The sequence below is a fragment of the Pantherophis guttatus genome, chromosome 4 (assembly GCF_059756535.1).
Source record: "Pantherophis guttatus breed Tessera chromosome 4, ASM5975653v1, whole genome shotgun sequence".
Classification (NCBI taxonomy): Eukaryota; Metazoa; Chordata; class Lepidosauria; order Squamata; family Colubridae; genus Pantherophis; species Pantherophis guttatus.
Window position 1 is genome coordinate 52,945,434 of NC_142066.1, and position 18,426 is coordinate 52,963,859.

The 18,426-nt window shown below is 39.5% G+C and overlaps 1 protein-coding gene across 5 annotated transcripts in view; it reads right to left on the reverse strand.

Moving 5' to 3' along the window:
• The window catches only part of PPP1R1B (protein phosphatase 1 regulatory inhibitor subunit 1B), an 85,543-nt gene that overhangs the window by 19,561 nt on the left and 47,556 nt on the right, over window positions 1–18,426 (reverse strand). For all 5 annotated transcript variants that reach the window (XM_034415846.3, XM_034415845.3, XM_034415847.3 and 2 more), the window contains exon 5: window positions 964–1,134. In XM_034415846.3, the coding sequence (XP_034271737.1) occupies window positions 964–1,134 (171 nt within the window). The remainder of the gene's footprint in view (window positions 1–963; window positions 1,135–18,426) is intronic.

Genomic DNA, 18,426 nt, shown 5'->3' on the forward strand with positions numbered 1-18,426 from the left:
AATACCCTTTGAGGTATCATCCCAGGTTCAAGCAAACACCCCTTTTTAATTTATTGCAAGTGATCGTCTGATCTGGTTAAGGTTTGAAAGCAAGAACTAAAAACTCACACACAAAGACAGGGATTTATTCATTTTTCAACAAGGAAAAATTCAGAATTCGATGCAACTATTACGGTTACATGAAATAATTTCAGCTGTAGCCTAGGAAACTAGGCAGTTATTGTATTACTTGGGCTTCTAAGGCCTCCCACTTGAATGCTTCTTGGAGTATTTGTTTAAAACAAGATACTAGAACTTTTCTCTGTATCAAAGAAAAAGCCAATGCAATTCCCAAAAATGCCTTTGGATATTCTGATTGTGAAATCCAATAATGTAATCCCAAACCAGCCCTCTCTGCTCGTCAGTCTCCAGATGTAGCTCCCATAATGCCCAGAAAACATAGCATATCAGCTGAGAATTCTGGGATTTAAGGTATTTTGAAAGTCATTTAGGAATACTGTCATATAACCAAAGAAACCTGCTCTCTTTCCCTTCCTGACAGAAACCAGGCAGGCAAATATGCTAAGCAGTCCAGTGTTTCTCAACCTCAGCAACTTTAAGATGTGTGGACTTCAACTCCCAAAATTCCCCAGCCAGTACATGAATTCTGAGAGTTGAAGTCCACACATCTTAAAGTTGCTGAAGTTGAGAAACACTGCTGTAGAGTGTCATGGAGGCAGAGAGGCTACATAAGGAGCAATAAATTATTCCTATCATGTTAATCAAACCGGGTAAGCAAGCACAGTCAGATAAGAAGTCAATAGTGGTACCTGACTGATTAATAATAAACTTATAAGAACAATTTTTGAATAGGAAGCATTTTCAAAATGTGCCTCTCTGCACTGCAAAACTCAGCCTGATAATTCTGATTTTCCCATTGGTTTGCTGGTCTCTTCTTTCCAAATCAGTCTTTGTCTGGCTTACCTCCTGGTTTATACAAGCCAGTCATCTCCCTCACAGTGTCATCTGAATCCTGAGCTTCTTCTTCCTCCTCCTCCTCTTCCTCTTCTTCCTCTTCCTCAACATCTTCAGCATAGTCTTCATCCATCCAGGAACTGTTGGATTCCATATGGCTTTGTGCGAGGCGTTGCACAGCTGTTATTAAAGGAAAAAAAAAGATGACAAACCAGAAATATAAGAGAAATGGAAAGGCAGAGGTACTCAGTTTGCTTTTAGAGTTGTAAACATTTTTTTAAAGAGATGCTTTTTTAAAAAGATCTAACGGCATAAATAACATCAACAAACAAAAAAGCCAACTCATCCTTAAAGCAATGTTGTATGATGTTTATGAAAATCAAAAATCTTTAGGCAAATTTCAGCTAGCCTAAACTGCACCAGCACTATATTTGTCTTCCTCCCCCACCTCACTCCTCCCAAGAAAGGTTTTGTGGTGAAAACAATCTGATATACTTCACTGACATTGTGTCCTTTGTACAATCAGATTGGTGGGATCAGCCTGGCATCTGCTGGCCACTTTAAGCTGGTGCAGGTATGCCCCTACCTCTCTGATGCCTGGGCACTCTCTTCCAGGACTATTCGAAACTGGGCAATGAGAAAATTCATTTCTTTTTTTCAAACTGTACCCTGGCCCCTCTGTTCTTCAGATCTCCAAATTGATTCTTGACTCAGAAATGGGAAAGAGCCAAACAGCAGCTGAGCAATGGTAGTATATACTGAAGCAGAGAGACACAAAGTTGGTTCATTCTCTGCTGCTTCATGGTACAACCTTCCCTGATTCTATATGCTTTTTGTTCAGGCTGCTTTGGGGTTGGGGTTAGAATAGTTATAATATTTCTAACCACTGATAACAACTAACAGTGAGGTTCCTGTTAAAGCTCTTCAGATGCCTGCCATAATTTTCTTAATTTTAGCACACTCACAGGGAATCTAGGGCATCAGATGTCTCTATGAACATCCTTTACAATAGTCATAGCAAACTAAAATAGAGCAGCTTCTACCAAGCCACATACAAGTTTTTATATAAACACATAACGCAGAGTTAAATCTTGGATTTCTTTATGATAGTCTAAGAAAAAGGGACTTTTCTTAAGTTTGGCTATTATGTCCATCTGCACAGTGTTTTCATAACAGATTTTTCTGCTTCCAATCTTCCCTCTTCCCATCTTGCTAACTTCAACCCTGACAGCTTCTTCTGAACACACCCGCACAAAATATTTGTGCAAAACCAGAGCGAGTTTTGGCAGATGGTTCAACACACTAGTCTAGCCATCTGTTAAAATCCACTTTCTCTCCAAACTCAGCTATGCCCAACATTAAAGAGGGTGATTGGTAGATGCATTTCTGCCAGCTGGTGATGTTTGGTGGGAAGCAAGGCAAACAAAGCTGGGGGAATCCACCTGCCCTACACTTAACTTGCCCTGTTGTGCTGAAACTAAGAGCAACAGCATTTACTTCTGTAAATTCCTGTGGCAGAATAGAGAAAGCCAGGTAGGTTTCCCCAGCTTTTTTTAATGGGGTGGGGTGGGGTGGGGGAGCACATTTTGCATTATAATTGATTTTTGTTATTTCAAATACAAATGGAAGGCTCTTTTGCTGTGAGGAAGAGCTCTGAGTTCAAATTTCAACCCAGAAATTGAGCCACACTGGGGAATTATGTCTCAATTGCCCTAACCCATTTTTAGAGTGCTGTTTTGTGAATAAAAAAGGAGAGGACAAACATACAACTTGAACTCCTAGAGGAAAGATGGGATATGCATATAATTTTAGAACATTAAATAACAATTTGAAATGAGTTTCATCTCTTCTGTGCCAGTTCTTTGCTAACAAGGTTGAAAAACTAAAGGCTAATAATCCTGAAGTCAATATTTTGGGGGAAAAACACCTCATTGCATAAAAACCTGGGTCATTCTTTCCCTGAGAATTGCAACCTATCCTGATGATTTTTAAGCGGGTGCCAATGTATCCAGAACACCCACCATTACTACTACACTGGCAATCTTACAGCCTGAACTCAGGATTTGCAATGTCCAATTTGCCACAACTGCAATATCAAAGAGGTCTAATACCTTTGGTCAATCTACATAGTTCTCAAAATTTCACTGTTAGTATTCCAGCAGAATTTTAAAACAAAAACATACAATTCTTCCAAAGTTTGCAATAAGAGTTGCAATGTATTTATTGCAGTACATTAAACTAATAGCCTATATATTGTATAAAATCACTGAAAGAATATAAATACCCTTGACTAGAAGCAGAGGGAGGGAGAATCTTCTGCCAGTTTGAACCATAGCAAGAAGAACAAGAAATCCAATGATGGACAAGACTCATTTACAAATCCATTTGCTAAGAACTCCTCTACTTTATATTCGTAGGACTAAATCCTGAGCTACTTTGCTTGCTTTGATGGATCTGATTTGACAGCCTTCAGGAAACAGTGAAAGCATCCAGAGTAACAGCTCATTTTATCTTCTGGTTTTGACTCAACAATCTTATTGATGTATTAAGTGTGAAAAGAATTTCTTTGTATGCTTAAATCTGTTTCAATGTTGGTCACGAGCAACTTGAAATACAGGTACACGAAGAAGAAGAAGCAGCAAAATGGGACAGAAAATGAACCAGTTAATAATTAAGGACTCAAATGAGATATTAGCAGTCTTTGCTTGATTAGTGCCTGAGGACATTCCCTCCAGATTTGCCCTCTGTCATCCACATCCAATTGCTTTCTTTGACAAGGCATTCCAGTAAGGCCATTATTTACAGAGAAAACTTCCAGATCTTGCAGCTCAAACTTTATCTTGGCTCCTTACCTTGCCCTTTTGATCTAAACACCAGGGCATTTTTTTCTCAATTCATTTTAACTTGCTTGAATGATCACATAAGATCCAAAAATGATTAGTGATACATCCAGTGACCATATATCCTTTATTATACAGGACTTTTTGTTTTTCAAAAACTCACTTTTTTATTTTAGTCATCTAAATTTCACCATACTAATGGTTCAATTTTTAATGCATCGTCTTTCACGTTCATGTGGAAAATATGGAAATTGAATTGTCTTTTTAAAATAAATTTACACATTCTGTTGGGTTTTACATATTCTTAGAATATGCATGTAAAGTTTTTCTTGGTTTTGTTCCTGAATTTTTCTTTGTAAAGCAAAGTTATAAACAATTTTTTATCCTTATAAATCTCTTTTAAGTTTGTCCTTTATTTTTCTGAGAAAATATGTTCAGTATAATTATAAGCTTGTCCAGAGAATGAGAGCATGTTCTGACATGACTTTGACTTGACAGGTGTAAATCCCCCTACATTTGTAACCCTTTCCCCACTTCTATTTTGCTTAGGGGTGACAATTCTCCATTTGAGAATTTTAGCAAAAAAGGACAAAATAAGACATAGATTTGCATAAAATAGGCATATGATAGTTTTTACAATGATGTCCATTTAAAAATTATTCCTAAATAGGTAGTCCTCGCTTAAAAACTGCAATTGAGATCTGCAATTCTGTCACTACATGATGTGGTCATTAAGTGAAACATGACATGACAATGCCAGTGGCAATTCTCCTGTGGTCATTTAGTGAATTACTGTAGGTTGTTAAATGTGGCATTACTTGACCAGAACTTTCCCCATTGACTTTGCTCGTTGGAAGCTTGCAAATGGCAATCATGTCACTATGGGTTGCTGCAACTGTTTTAAATAGATGCCAGTTGCAAAGCTACCAAATGGTGAGGACGCTGTGACAGCCACAACTTTGAGGACCGGTCATAAACCTACTTTCAGCACATGTCATAATTTTGAACAGTCACTGAGTGCAGCAGTCTGTAAGCAAGAATTATCTGTAGTTTAAATACAGATACAGTTTGAATCCTAGACTTAAACCCTGTTTCTTTTGCAGGGGAAAACTATTTCCCCCGTAGATCAGTGGTGAAATTCAGCTGGTTCTATCCAACTTGGGTGAACCAGTAGCGCTGGCGGCAGACGGCTCCGCCCACCCGCCCAGACATCATCACGTCCCGTTTTTGACCCTTTGTGCATTTGCAGAAGGCTCTGCACACGTGTGGAGGAGGCCCGCAAGCTCACATTTGCGAACCGGTAGCAAAGGTAAGTGAATTTCACCCCTGCCCTAGATCCCTATCAAAAGTGCACATCCACAACTTTTCCTTCCCTTAAACGTTGCACAATATTGTCATCCAATAATCTTAGATATTATAGTTACTAGTATGGTTATTTTTCTCTATCTGACTCATCATTTTAAGTAATTAGAATACCCTCTAAACTTTCATGACACTGTAAGTCTGATCAACAAGATTTAAAACTTACCATAAGAATTTTCATTTGCAGAAGCTCTACAGGAAACCAAATTAAATGTATACCTCCCAGTAATAACACAAGATTTGGCAGACAAAATCTCAGTTGACAGGATGAAAGATGCATGAACAAAGGTTTATTGAAAAACAAGAGATTAGCGGCTTTAGAAAATAAAGTGCTCAAGGTAGGGCAGGAATTTTCTCATACTGCCACACAACGGAGATCTACTGAAGAGTTTGCACAAATACTTTCCTTGTCCAGCAAACTTGGCAAGAATCTAGTCCTCAGTGAGAAGTGGGTTTGAAGAAGAATTGCAAGGCAGAAAGACAAGGTCTTTTGTTATAAGAAGTTTTGGGGAATGGGGAGGCAACCAGGGTCAATTGGCCCCCACGGAGAGGGTTCACAACTTAGGCGTTCTCTTGGACTCACGTCTGTCTTTAGAAGAACACTTGACGGCTGTGGCCGGGAGGTCTTTTTATCAGGTTCACCTGATTCGCCAGTTGCGTCCCTTTCTGGATCGGGACTCGTTAAATACGGTCACTCATGCCCTCGTCACTTCACGCCTGGACTACTGTAATGCTCTCTACATGGGGCTCCCCTTGAGGAGCACCCGGAGGCTCCAGCTGGTCCAGAATGCGGCCGCGCGGGTAGTTATGGGAGCAGCATGGCGCTCCCATGTGGCTCCCCTCCTGCGCGAGCTGCACTGGCTCCCTGTGGTCTTCCGGGTGCGCTTCAAGGTCTTAGTTACCACCTTTAGAGCGCTCCATGGCTTAGGACCGGGGTACTTATGAGACCGCCTTCTGCCACCAATAGCCTCTCACCGCCCAGTATGCTCCCATAGAGATGGGCTTCTCAGGGTGCCGTCAGCCAAACAGTGTTGACTGGCGGCCCCCAGGGGGAGAGCCTTTTCTGTGGGGGCACCCACCATCTGGAACGAGCTCCCCCCAGAGATACAGAAGATTCTGGATCTGCGCACTTTCCGCCGTGCCCTCAAAACATTCCTGTTTCAGCAGGCCGGCCTGGCCTAACTTTCCCTTTATATTGCTTTTGATTTTATTTTAAACTGGGATGTCTTGAATTATCTAGGACCAGAGTGTTTAGTATATTTTAATTGGTTTTTTTTAAATTAACGTTTGTATTACATGTATTTTTTATCGTTCGCTGTTCACCACCCTGAGTCCCTCAGGAATAGGGCGGTATATAAATTTAATAAATAAATAAATAAATAAATAAATAAATAAATAAATAAATAAAATTCTTTTTTTAATGTGTTCTAGTTCCTTTGCTGACACATCTTGTTTTCGATTGCTTTACGTAATCTATTCCTTTATCAGTTGTGGTTTTATAGAATTCATTGTAGTATATGTTCTCAATTAGATTTCAAGACTGATTGCAGATGTTAGCTTTTCTATGATTATTCAGGATTGCGCTGACTATAAAAGCAAAATGAGCTGCAGTTTAGATGCCTGAGCTACACTGCAGAAGATGCTGCTGTTTTAGAGACCAAGAAGCAAATTTGCATAACAGTTAGAAGCCTGCAAAGTGAGAACCCCTGTGGTAGATCAATTAACATATAATTATTTAAAGTAATTGGGATATTTCTTTCTCACCTAACCTTGACCTCAGTAAAATCCTTCATTTTATTCATAATTTATTTCACTATCATTTTAAAGGGTCCCTGTTTTACAAAGATTGAGAACCTCTGCCCTAAGCCATATTAGTTAGCTTCTGTCAGACGGCATTAAACTGGGGCTATCAGGCTGGGCAGCATATTATACATAACCTTTAGATGGCAGCAAAGAGATGCTAAAATTTGTCTGCTTTGCTGCCATTTTATGGCCATCCAGATTTTTCAGATCTGCATAAATAATATAAGTAAATGCCACACTAGGTCAGGGTTTTTCAAATTGTAGTTTGTAAAGCCCAGTGATCTTTATTTATGGTCAAATACCACAACTATTTCAGGGTATATACATACAATATTGCTTTGGAAGAAAATCAATTGGTATGGGGGGAGGAGAATCCACATACATGACAATACACATGAACTACAATAAATCAAAAATGCAATTCTAGTATTAGATCAAATCTTCTTTACAACAATTACAAAATGTGACAATCATCTTAGTTATTTCAGAAAAAAAATATTAGTCAGCCTGCTGACATGGGAATGTTAGTGTAGAATATCAAAATTGTTACAAGGACCAATATAACAAAACAGATGGAAATGATTCTGTTGAAATTTCTGGCAGAAGCAGAGATGATACTGCAGAAGAATATTTTTGTGTCTTTCCTCCAAAATCCCTGATATGATATAGGTAGACAGGTAGTCCATGATCTACAACCAATTGTTTAGTGATTATTCAAAGTTACAACAGCACCACAAAAGGTGACTTACAATTGTCACCTCCTCACACAACTGTCACAGCATCCCCCAGTTATGTGATCAAAATTTGGGTGCATGGCAATCGGGATGTATTTATGACTCACGATGTCCCAGAGACACTGGATTGCCATTTGGCTGGCTTCCAACAAATAAAATCAATACGAAAGCTGCATTTGCATTATGACTGCATGATTTACTCAACTTTTGCAGTGATTCGCAAACAAATGGCAAATAAGGCAATAAAATTGGGTGAAACTCACTTAACAACCATCTTCCTTAGCCACAGAAATTCTAGTCATAGTAAGTCAAGTACTACCTGTACATCATTGAATATAGCCACCGAACATGCCTTTTTCTCCAAAAGCTAGTAAATAAATAAATGGGCCCCTATGATTGTAGGGGACTAGACCTTAATATCTCTGCAGATTTATCTGCAGAGATGTTTTCTAATAGCATGGTGGAAGCAGAATTGGGGTGAAAAAAGTGAGTAATGTAAATCTGTAGCTGTGATTTTCTTCCAAGTGAAAATGAACTTGTCTGTCAGAATTAAGAGTATGAGAACCTTTCATAAATTTACCTTTAGCCAATCTGATAAGTGGCAGGTTCTTTTATGTGTTTCTGGCAAAGGAGGACCTGATTAATTGCATTAGCACATTTGGAGCCCATCAAAGTATCTTTAAACATTATTCTTATATATGTGGTCTGAACCAGGAGTCACCAACCTTTCGGACCTCAGGGACTACTAAATTCATAATTTTAAATCCCGTGGACCACTAATATGAATTTTTTAAAAAGATAAATAGTATTTAGTGCAATATAAAATGCAAATAATTTTTCTACAGACCACCAAAATATTCTCGCGGACCGCCAATGGTCCACGGACCACTGGTTGGTGACCACTGGTCTGAACAACATCTGTCGTCCTCATGCAGGGAGAACTGCAATCAAGGTTTCTCAACTTTATGAACTTTAAGGTATGTGAACTTCAACTCCTAATCAGCATGCACTGGCTGGGCAAGTCCACATATCTTAAAGTTTACAAGGTTGTAAACACAAGGCATAATTTTTGCCTTAAAACTGTTCGCCTTTTGCATGTGTTGGATGGACATTTCTCTGTGTTTATATCCACACAACTTAAAATTTATAAAGTTGAGAGACATTGCTGTAAACTAGCATTAGGCATAATATAGTTGCCTTAAAGAGTTTTACTACTCCCATGACAAAATATTCACTTCCGTGGTTGGCAAAATTACTGTATTTTTCGGAGTATAAGATACACCGGAGTATAAGAGGCAGCTTAGTTTTTGGGGAGGAAAATATGAAAAAAAAAAATCTGCCTACCAGGTATTCATTAGTTTGCTGGTTTTTTATCCCTTGCTTGGGGATAAAAAACAGCTTCTAAGACACAGCTGAGAGGAAGCAACAATGAGAAAAGCAGGCAAAGGGCGGGGTGGGGGGGTGGGAATCACTTCACTTGGCTAGCGCCTAGTTGGGGCTGAAAAAAAGCTTCTAAAGAACAGCTGAGAGTCGGAGCAAAGCATGGAGATTGCTTCACTTACTAGCGCCTCGTTAAAGCACAGCTGAGAGTTGAGGGAGCAGGCAAAGCTGGGAAGATCACTCGCTAGTGCCTCGTTAGCGCCTCATTAAGGCTGAAAAAAAGCTTCGAAAAAGCTACATTCAGAGTATAAGACGCACCCAATTTTTCAGCCTCTTTTAGGTGGGGGAAAGGTGCGTCTTATACTCGGAAAAATACAGTAACTGCACTGGATGTTCCCACCCAAGCATATTGATGTCTTTGATGATTCGGTTCTTTGAGTTAAGGAGGATTGAAAATAGTTAACATTCTTCACTTGCTCTGTGTTGATGTTGTTTCTTTTTCTACTTTGCATGCAATTGCTATATACTGTAGATCCCCCTGCTTGAATCTTTGTGAACAAGGAATCTAGGAAAAAGGTGGGGAGAAAAAGCCATACAGCAGGGGTATCAAGCTCAAGGCCCGAGGCCCGGATCCAGCCCGTGGGGTGCTTAGATCTGGAAACAGCGAAGAACTGGGCTGGGAGCTGATCTACAATCTGGTGATGGCTGGCACCGTGTCAGAGGAGGCCGTGGCAGCTGAAAATGGAACTCAGGACGCCCCTCCCCCCTGAGCTCTGTTTTTGCTGGCAGCGTGCTAGCAAAACAAACTACTAGCAAAAGTGGCATTTGATCACAAGGCAAGGAGGCATTGAGAAATGTTTCCCCTTTTGCATTTGAGCATCCAAGAAGTGACAGGAAAGGAGAAAGGGAAAGAGGAAAGACAAAGAAAAAGAAGGAAAGATGGGAAGAGAGCAAGGAAGGGGAAAAAAGGAAAGAGGGGAAGGAAGAAGAAAGAAAGGAAAATGAAGAGGGAAGGAAAAAGAAGAAAAGAGAATGCTTTGGTTACGAAGCTGTGTCTCCTCGCATGCAGAGGGAGTGAGCCTCCCTCTGACCCACACCTTTGCCATCCCACACACACCATGAGCAGCCTGGCCAAGGAGAGTGAGCACAGCAGCAGCAGTGTTGAGGAGGTAAGCGCAGCCAGGTACCCCCTCGGGGAAGCAGTGCTGGGCTGGGCTGTGGGGTCCTGGTGCCCTGGGAGCTCAAGGACTGGTCTGGGTACTTCCCCTCTGTTGCCTAGGGTTCTAGATAGCCTGCGCTGCCATCTGCGGATCTTCCACGTGGCCTGAGAGGGATGGCAAGGCTCCTCTAGAAGAGACGGTTTGGCCCTCTCACTGGTCTCACCTTCCTCCACTGGAGACAATGTATCCCCCAAACTCCACCTGGGCCACCACAGATGCCCAGACGCTGGCCATGCCAACCCCGGCCACACCCACCTGGTCACATCCACCTGCCCCCCTGAGATCAAACACACCTCTGATGCGGCCCTCAATGAAATTGAGTTTGACAACCCTGCTGTAAAGAATGCTTGCTTATAGGATAAAGTAGAATTTTAATGTTCATTTTAACATTTCTGGATATTTTTAGATATAGGAATTACTAGTATTATTTTGAGATTTAAAATTTAGGAACCACTTTTCAGCTCCAAAGTGAATTTACAAATTAAAAAATATCAGTAATAAATTGAAAAAACCAAATAGTTAGAAACAGAAAGTGGAATTGTTTGAATATACAGTTTTTTTTAAAAATGTATTAAAATAATGCCACTTCCCTAAGAAGAAAATCTATAGTTGGGGGAGCTACTATGCAAAAAGGTTCTGTCCCATTTTCCCACCAACCTAATCTGTAATAACGAGACATGGAGCAGAGAGTTTGGGACACACCTTTCACATATTGAGAGGTATACCAAAGTCAACAAGGACACTTTCCTCCTGATTAATTCTTTTTTTTTTTATTATAAATACTTTATTGAGTTTTCCAAAACAAAAAAGAAAATATATAATCTATCTCTCCTTTCGGAGGTGCAGTGTTTATACAATATAGTGAAACAAAAATTTAAAAAACTTCATCCTTAACAATACATTATTTTATACAATATACCTATGATTCATGTGCCAGGTCAAGATTCTAGGATCATGTTTTCATCTTATTGTTCAGCCAGTGGTACCAAATACCCCATACATCATAATATTTTGAATCGTCCTCATTTTTTAACTCACTTGTCAGTTTCGCCATTTCTGCGCACTCTAGGATCTTATTTATTAGAGTTTCTTCTGAGGGGATAAGTTTGTTTTTCCAGCATTTTGCGAAGGCTAATCTAGCCGCAGTTATAATCAGGATTATCAGTTGGGTTTTGTTGTTATTAAAGCCTTCTTCAGTTATGCCTAGGAGAAAAAGCTCTGGGGCTAGGACTACCTCTTGCCCCGTTATTTCACAGAGCCAATGTCTAATTTTGGACCAGTACTTTTTAGTCTCAGGGCAAGTCCACCATAGATGATAAAAAGTGCCGACCGTACTCTGGTTTCTCTTCAGATCGTATAAATCTTTCGCCTTTTCCTCCTGATTAATTCTTGGTATGAATAATCTATCAAGGGAATCACATCTACATCTATCCAAAGCTGGGTTTCAACTAGCTTTCAAATTTTAAAGAATCTTCCTCAAAAGCCTAATGTTGGCATGATACCACTCATTCCAAAATGCAACTAGAAAGAAAAACAGAACACTAGCAGAAAAAAAAATCTAGTATAGTGAAACTCAATTATATTTTATTCTTTTTTCCTTTTTTTTCTTAAAAAAAGCTCTTGCTTCACACAGTTAAACTTACAGATTCCTTCTTGAGATGCAGATGCTTGCAATATTCCAAGCAAAGTCTATTCACAAGTAATTTCTAGTTTTAAGTAAAAGGGTTAACTAAGCAGTGGTGAAGGACACAACTAAGAGAAATACCTACCTTTCTTACAACAGGAGCGCACACAGAAATCAAACTATGAAGTTTTCCTAACATGTATGGAAAATTATATTATTAGCAAGTTTGTGTAATAAACTTGTTTCCTTTAAAAAAAAGTGAAAATAAATAGTAAAATGTTGGGCTAAATGTTTAATCATTGAAATGTTGAACTACAAAGAGAAGAAATGTTGAACTACATTTTATAGTCATCTCCACCCTACATAAAAAAGAAGTATCATGTTTTCATGAAAAAGTAAAAACATATACGAATAGATGTTTGATCTTAGTCATTATCTTGCAAATCATATTTTTTTGCAAGTGTACAGAGGTGAAGTACCTTTGCCATCTTCTGGGATATTTTTCCTTTAATTTGTAACTGGGATTTCCTGATATCTCTCATCCAAGTAATAACTAGTCCTCAGCATGCTTAGCTTTCTTTGAGATCATCAAATAGCCAATATGGAACTACATATAAAAGAATATTTTGAGCAAATGTCAAGTACCACTAGGCATTCTTGGATGGTGATTTCCAAGGTAAGATTTGTATTTCTTAAACACCTTGCCACTGCTTATTTCAGGTATGCCCTGTAGTTCTCATTAAAACTATGCCATTTCCCCCCCCCCCATCCTTGCAAAATCAAAGGAGAAAACCATTCTGTTTTTGAACAACTCTGTTTTGCTACTCGCACATGAGCTCCAGATTCTTCCCAATTCTATCTTATTGGTGTACGTTTATGTGCATGATGGAAAACATCTTTAAAAGCACAGTCATGGGACAAGGTAAAAGCTTCAGGCATGTGTGGGAAGGCAGAATTTGCAACTCGGCCTCAAAAGATGAAATAGTTGTAGAGAAAAAAGAGACAAAGAGACAGATGAGAACAATAGGTGCGGGGGAGTGATGATGAAAGCGAAGGCTGATGGGAAATGAATGAGTGTTCTGAGCAAGTGACATGAGTGTTTAATGTCAGGAAAAGGAAGAAATGGGCCTCTTGTGGTATGCATGCCTAAGAAGGGGGGAGCATTCCTCACCCATTTTGAGACTCAACCTCATTCCAACTGCAACCAAAGACTGATACCCACAGCCGTTTCTCTGTCAGCCCCAAATCAGGATTAAACTACTGCATGTTTGAGGGTTTCACATATGTTTGTGTGTTTTTGCCACCAACTTTCCACATCTTTTCAACTATGCTACCAGACTACCTAAGGTAGTGAGCTTGCTCAGGTAGTCCATACCTTAATAAGTAGGTAAGGGGAAAATTAAATTTTCAGGGAGACTTTGACACTGAAATGAAAAACAGTAGTGCTAGGGCAAGGGGAAATTTGCAGGCAGATGTGCACACACACATACACACATATCAATTTATTCATTTGCAAACACCAATTTTAGCATAGGTGTCAAGGGCAATAGATATCTTCAAGCCATCCAATGGCATCTGGAAGTAACTTCTGAAACAAACTCTGGAAAAGCTAAGGCAGTTTGAGACAAAATGTGTTTGACAAGCCCTATTTAAAGACCAATTATTAGAATATTTTCTGCCAAATGTTTCCTGTGAAGGGGGCATTTTAAGAATGAGAGTCCAGTTACAGCAGGATTTTAAATTCGGCTCCTCAGATAAAAATTCACATCTTTAGAAGGCTGGATGGCAGGACAGAATTGATACTTTTAGAATAAAATAGAATAGAATTCTTTATTGGCCAAGTGTGATTGGACACACGAGGAATTTGTCTTGGTGCATATGCTCTCAGTGTACATAAAAGAAAAGATACGTTCATCAAGAATCATAAGGTACAACACTTAATGATAGTCATAGGGTACAAATAAGCAATCAGGAAACAATATCAATATAAATCGTAAGGATACAAGCAATATAGTTACAGTCATACAGTCATACGTGGAAGGAGATGGTTGGTGGGAATGATGAGAATATTAATAGTAGTGCAGACTTAGTAAATAGTTTGACAGTGTTGAGGGAATTATTTGTTTAGCAGAGTGATGGCATTTGGGGAAAACTGTTCTTGTGTCTAGTTGTTTTGGCGTGCAGTGCTCTATAGCGTCGTTTTGAGGTTAGGAGTTGAAACAGTTTATGTCCAGAATGTGAAGGGTCTGTAAATATTTTCACAGCCCTCTTTTTGATTCGTACAGTATACAGGTCCTCAATGGAAGGCAGGTAGGTAGCCATTGTTTTTTCTGCAGTTCTAATTATCCTCTGAAGTCTGTGTCTGTCTTGTTGGGTTGCAGAGCCAAACCAGACAGTTATAGAGGTGCAGATGACAGACTCAATAATTCCTCTGTAGAACTGTATCAGCAGCTCCTTGAGCAGTTTGAGTTTTCTGAGTTGGCGCAGAAAGAACATTCTTTGTTGTGCTTTTTTAATGACATTTTTGATGTTAGCTATCCATTTTAGATCTTGCGATATGGTAGAACCTAGAAATTTGAAGGTCTCTACTGTTGATACTGCGTTGTCTAGTATTGTGAGAGGTGGAAGTATGAAGGGTTTCTCCTAAAGTCTACCACCATTTCTACGGTTTTGAGTGTATTCAGTTCCAGATTGTTCCGGTCACACTACGAGGCTAGATGTTCAACGTCCCATTTGTATGCGGATTCATCATTGTGTTGAATGAGATCAATCACTGTTGTGTCATATGCGAACTTCAATAGTTTAACAGATGGATTGTTAGAGATGCAGTCATTGGTATAGGGAGAGAAGAAAAGTGGGGAGAGCATACAGCCTTGGGGGGCCCCTGTGCTAATTGTACAGGTATCTGATGAGATTCTGCTTAGCTTCACCTGCTGCTTCCTGTTTGTTGGAAGCTTATGATCCACTTACAAGTGTGTTCAGGTACCTGTAACTGGTTTAGCTTAGTTAGAAGTGTGTCTGGAATAATGGTATCGAATGCTGAACTAAAGTCTACAAAGAGGACCCTTGTGTAGGTCTTTGAAGATTCAAGATGTTGTAGGATGTAGTGCAGAGCCATATTAACAGCATCATCTGTTGATCTATTTGCTCAATATGCAAATTGCAAGGGGTCTAACAGCAGATCCGTGATGGTTTTCAAGTGGGACAGCACTAGTTTTTCAAAGGTTTTCATGACTACAGATGTTAGGGCAACTGGCCTGTAGTTGTTCAGTTCCTTGATGGTGGGCTTCTTCAGCACTAGGATGATAGTAGAGTGTTTGAAGCAAGAAGGAACATAGCACATCTCTAGTGATTTATTGAAGATATGGGTGAAGATGGGGGCCAATTGGTCAGCACAGACTTTTAAGCAAGAAGGAGTTATCTTGTCTGGGCCTGGAGCTTTTCCTCGCTTTTTGTGATCACTAGGGGTTGTGAACCCAATGGGATGGGGTCAGTTGTAGGAGGCTTGGCTGTTGTTGATTTGTCTGAGATGGGGGTTGTAATGGCTGTAATTTCCTTTCAAATCTGCAGTAAAACACGTTCAGGTCATCTGCCAGTTGCTGATTTCTTTCAGCCTGGGAAGGAGGTTTGCCATAGCCGGTGATATTTTAAAGAGTTTTTCACACGTCTGCTGGTTCATTTGTTGAGAACTGATTCTTTAGCTTTTCAGAGTAGCTTCTTTTTGCTGCTCTGATCTCCCTTGTTAATACATTTCTGGCTCTGATTGTACAGCATTTTATCATCTTTTTTGTAGGCTTCCTCTTTGGAACGACGTAGCTACTTAACCAAGGTTTGTTGTTACTGTACATTTGTAAGTTCCTTGTCGGTACACATAGGTCTTCACAGAAGCTGACATATGATGTTACAGTATCTGTGAGTTCATCCAGGTCTGCAGAGGTACTTTTACATTATACATCATCCATTCATGTCTGGGGAGCCAATATTCTCAATCTCTTCATCATCAAACTGGAAAAAAAAATCAAAAGATTGCTACTAGGTCCAATGAAACAAAAGTAGAAAATGTCTGGTCACCAGGCTAAATGTGATCTCCAAGTTGTTGTTGTTGCTGAATGTGATCTCCAATTAGTAGTAGTAGTAGTAGTAGTAGTAGTAGTAGTAGTAGTAGTTCCTCCTCCTCCTCCTCCTCCTCCTCCTCCTCCTCCTCCTCCTCCTCCTCCTCCTCCTCCTCTTCTTCTTCTTCTTCTTCTTCTTCTTCTTCTTCTTCTTCTTCTTCTTCTTCTTCTTCTTCTTCTTCTCCTCCTCCTCCTCCTCCTCCTCCTCCTCCTCCTCCTCCTCCTCCTCCTCCTCCTCCTCCTCGTCCTCCTCCTCCTCCTTTTTGTCTTTTTGCCACTTTAGACATAATACATGCAAACTACAGTATGACCCATAAAACAGATTTAATAGCAGTCCGGCCAAGGACTCTCCCCACCTTCCAGTTCTATTCATGATCAAGCCCCTCCCATCTGTTACTGTCACAGCCACAGTTAAAAATAAAGATTCCATTTAGTGTGATTTTTTTTTGTTCCCCTTCTGACAATCTGCTTTGTGAGAGAAAGAGAAATAAAACCATAAAGAAATGAGATAGAAGAAAGTGAAAAGGAGAGGTGACATAAATTCTTATAATAAACGAACAGCCACTTTTGGTTCCTGCCACACCCACAATTTGTTTCGGCCCCACCCATTTTTGCAATGAGCCTCTTGATAGAGTCATGTGAAATCTCTGATAAAAGAAAGATTGTCCATCTTTTTGCTGTATTCTTGTGCTGAGCATTGCCTATTGTTGACTCATTCATTAATCGATCAGTGCATTGATTGAAACTGTTTTATAGTGTCTACCACAGAAATATTTTCTCTGGGTAGTTAACTTAGGGTTAAAACCTAAAATAAAGTAACCTCTAGTAAAATGCCACAATGTAACATAGCATAACTGAGGCCAAATCACAAACATATTTCAAATCCCCAAAGGATTACAGAATGGGTTTGTTCACCCAATTCTCAAGGTTTTCAAGGAAAGCCTTATAGAAAGCCATTGAGGTTGCAAAGATCTAAATATTTGCAGGAAATATTTGCAGGAGGCGGGAAATGAATGGTATGCTATTGCAAAGGGTAAGTAATGAGAGAAAATCCACATTTCCTGGTGCTGTAGGAAGATCAAACACTTCCATGTCAGCTGGAACCCACCCTGCCAGGTTTCCAGCACATACGGAGATAGTCACACAATTCCAATTCACTTCAAAACACTAACATCATACGATCCTCATACCTTCCACCATTACTGGCCTATCTGCAATGGAGAGTCAGTTTGGTTTAGCTGTTAAGGAATCAGTCTAGAAACCAGGCGACTATTCTAGTCCTAACTTAAGAGGGCAAATGACAATTAATGGAGCATGACATTTCTGGCCAAATGACATAACTCACATATCAGATGTGATGACACAAACACCTAATTGTATCATTTGGACGATAAAATCATGAGATACATTTTCTCTTGTAATGTCACTGTGGGTCACAGTTTCAGACATCAAGGGCAACGCAAAGCCAGGAGAGGGCATTTAAATCGTTAAGCCCCTCCCCCCCTTTGAACAGTGCAAGAACCTAAATTAAGGAATCTCTATTGATGACTGATTCATTTCTGTATCAACATGTCACTTGGCGAAGGCAATCTCCTTTAGCTCTCAGACTGGTTCCTTTGCCCAACTGTTTTTACAGATTGGAGAGTTTAAAACTGAAATATGCCTTCTGTATCTTAAACCCATTTTTGGGTGATTTGCAGTTTGGAATGAAAGCGAGCTGGCCTTGAAATTCTGAGTGCTTTTTCTGAAGAGTGCTATTATACTCTATCCCCAATTCAGATTTTTTTAGCTCAAGGCTGAACATTCCCAAAACCTTTAGTGTCTCTGCAACAGACTTAATCCCTAGTCTCCTATTTATTGTTTGCTCTTTGAATTTGCCCATTTTTTTCTGAATTCTATTTAAAGCATCTGCCCAGTGAGGGGGTTGATAAAGTCAGAATAAAGTGGATCTATTATTTCCCATGATTTGAAATCTATACATCTGTTTTTGCAGCTTAAAACTGCATTCGCTCTTTTTTATTTTTGCAAGGACATCACATTGCTGATTCATATTTGGTTGATAATCAATTACTATTCCAAGATCTTTTTCACAAGTACATCTGCTAAACCAGGCACCCTCCATTGAATAACTGTGCATCTGAGTTTTGTTTGTTAAGTGAAGAACATTGCTTTTGTCACTGTTAAATTTAATTCTGTTAAATATAAATCTATTTATTTAGATTTATATAGCCAATCTTATCTCCACCAAAGCAATTCTGAGTGGCAAACCAAATTCCAATATAAAAGCCATAATACAAATCATACGTAAATCATACATTTCAGGGAGAAAATCTATATGGTCCCTAAGATAACTTGATGTCTTATGTCCCAATAACTTGATGGAACATAATGAAAAAT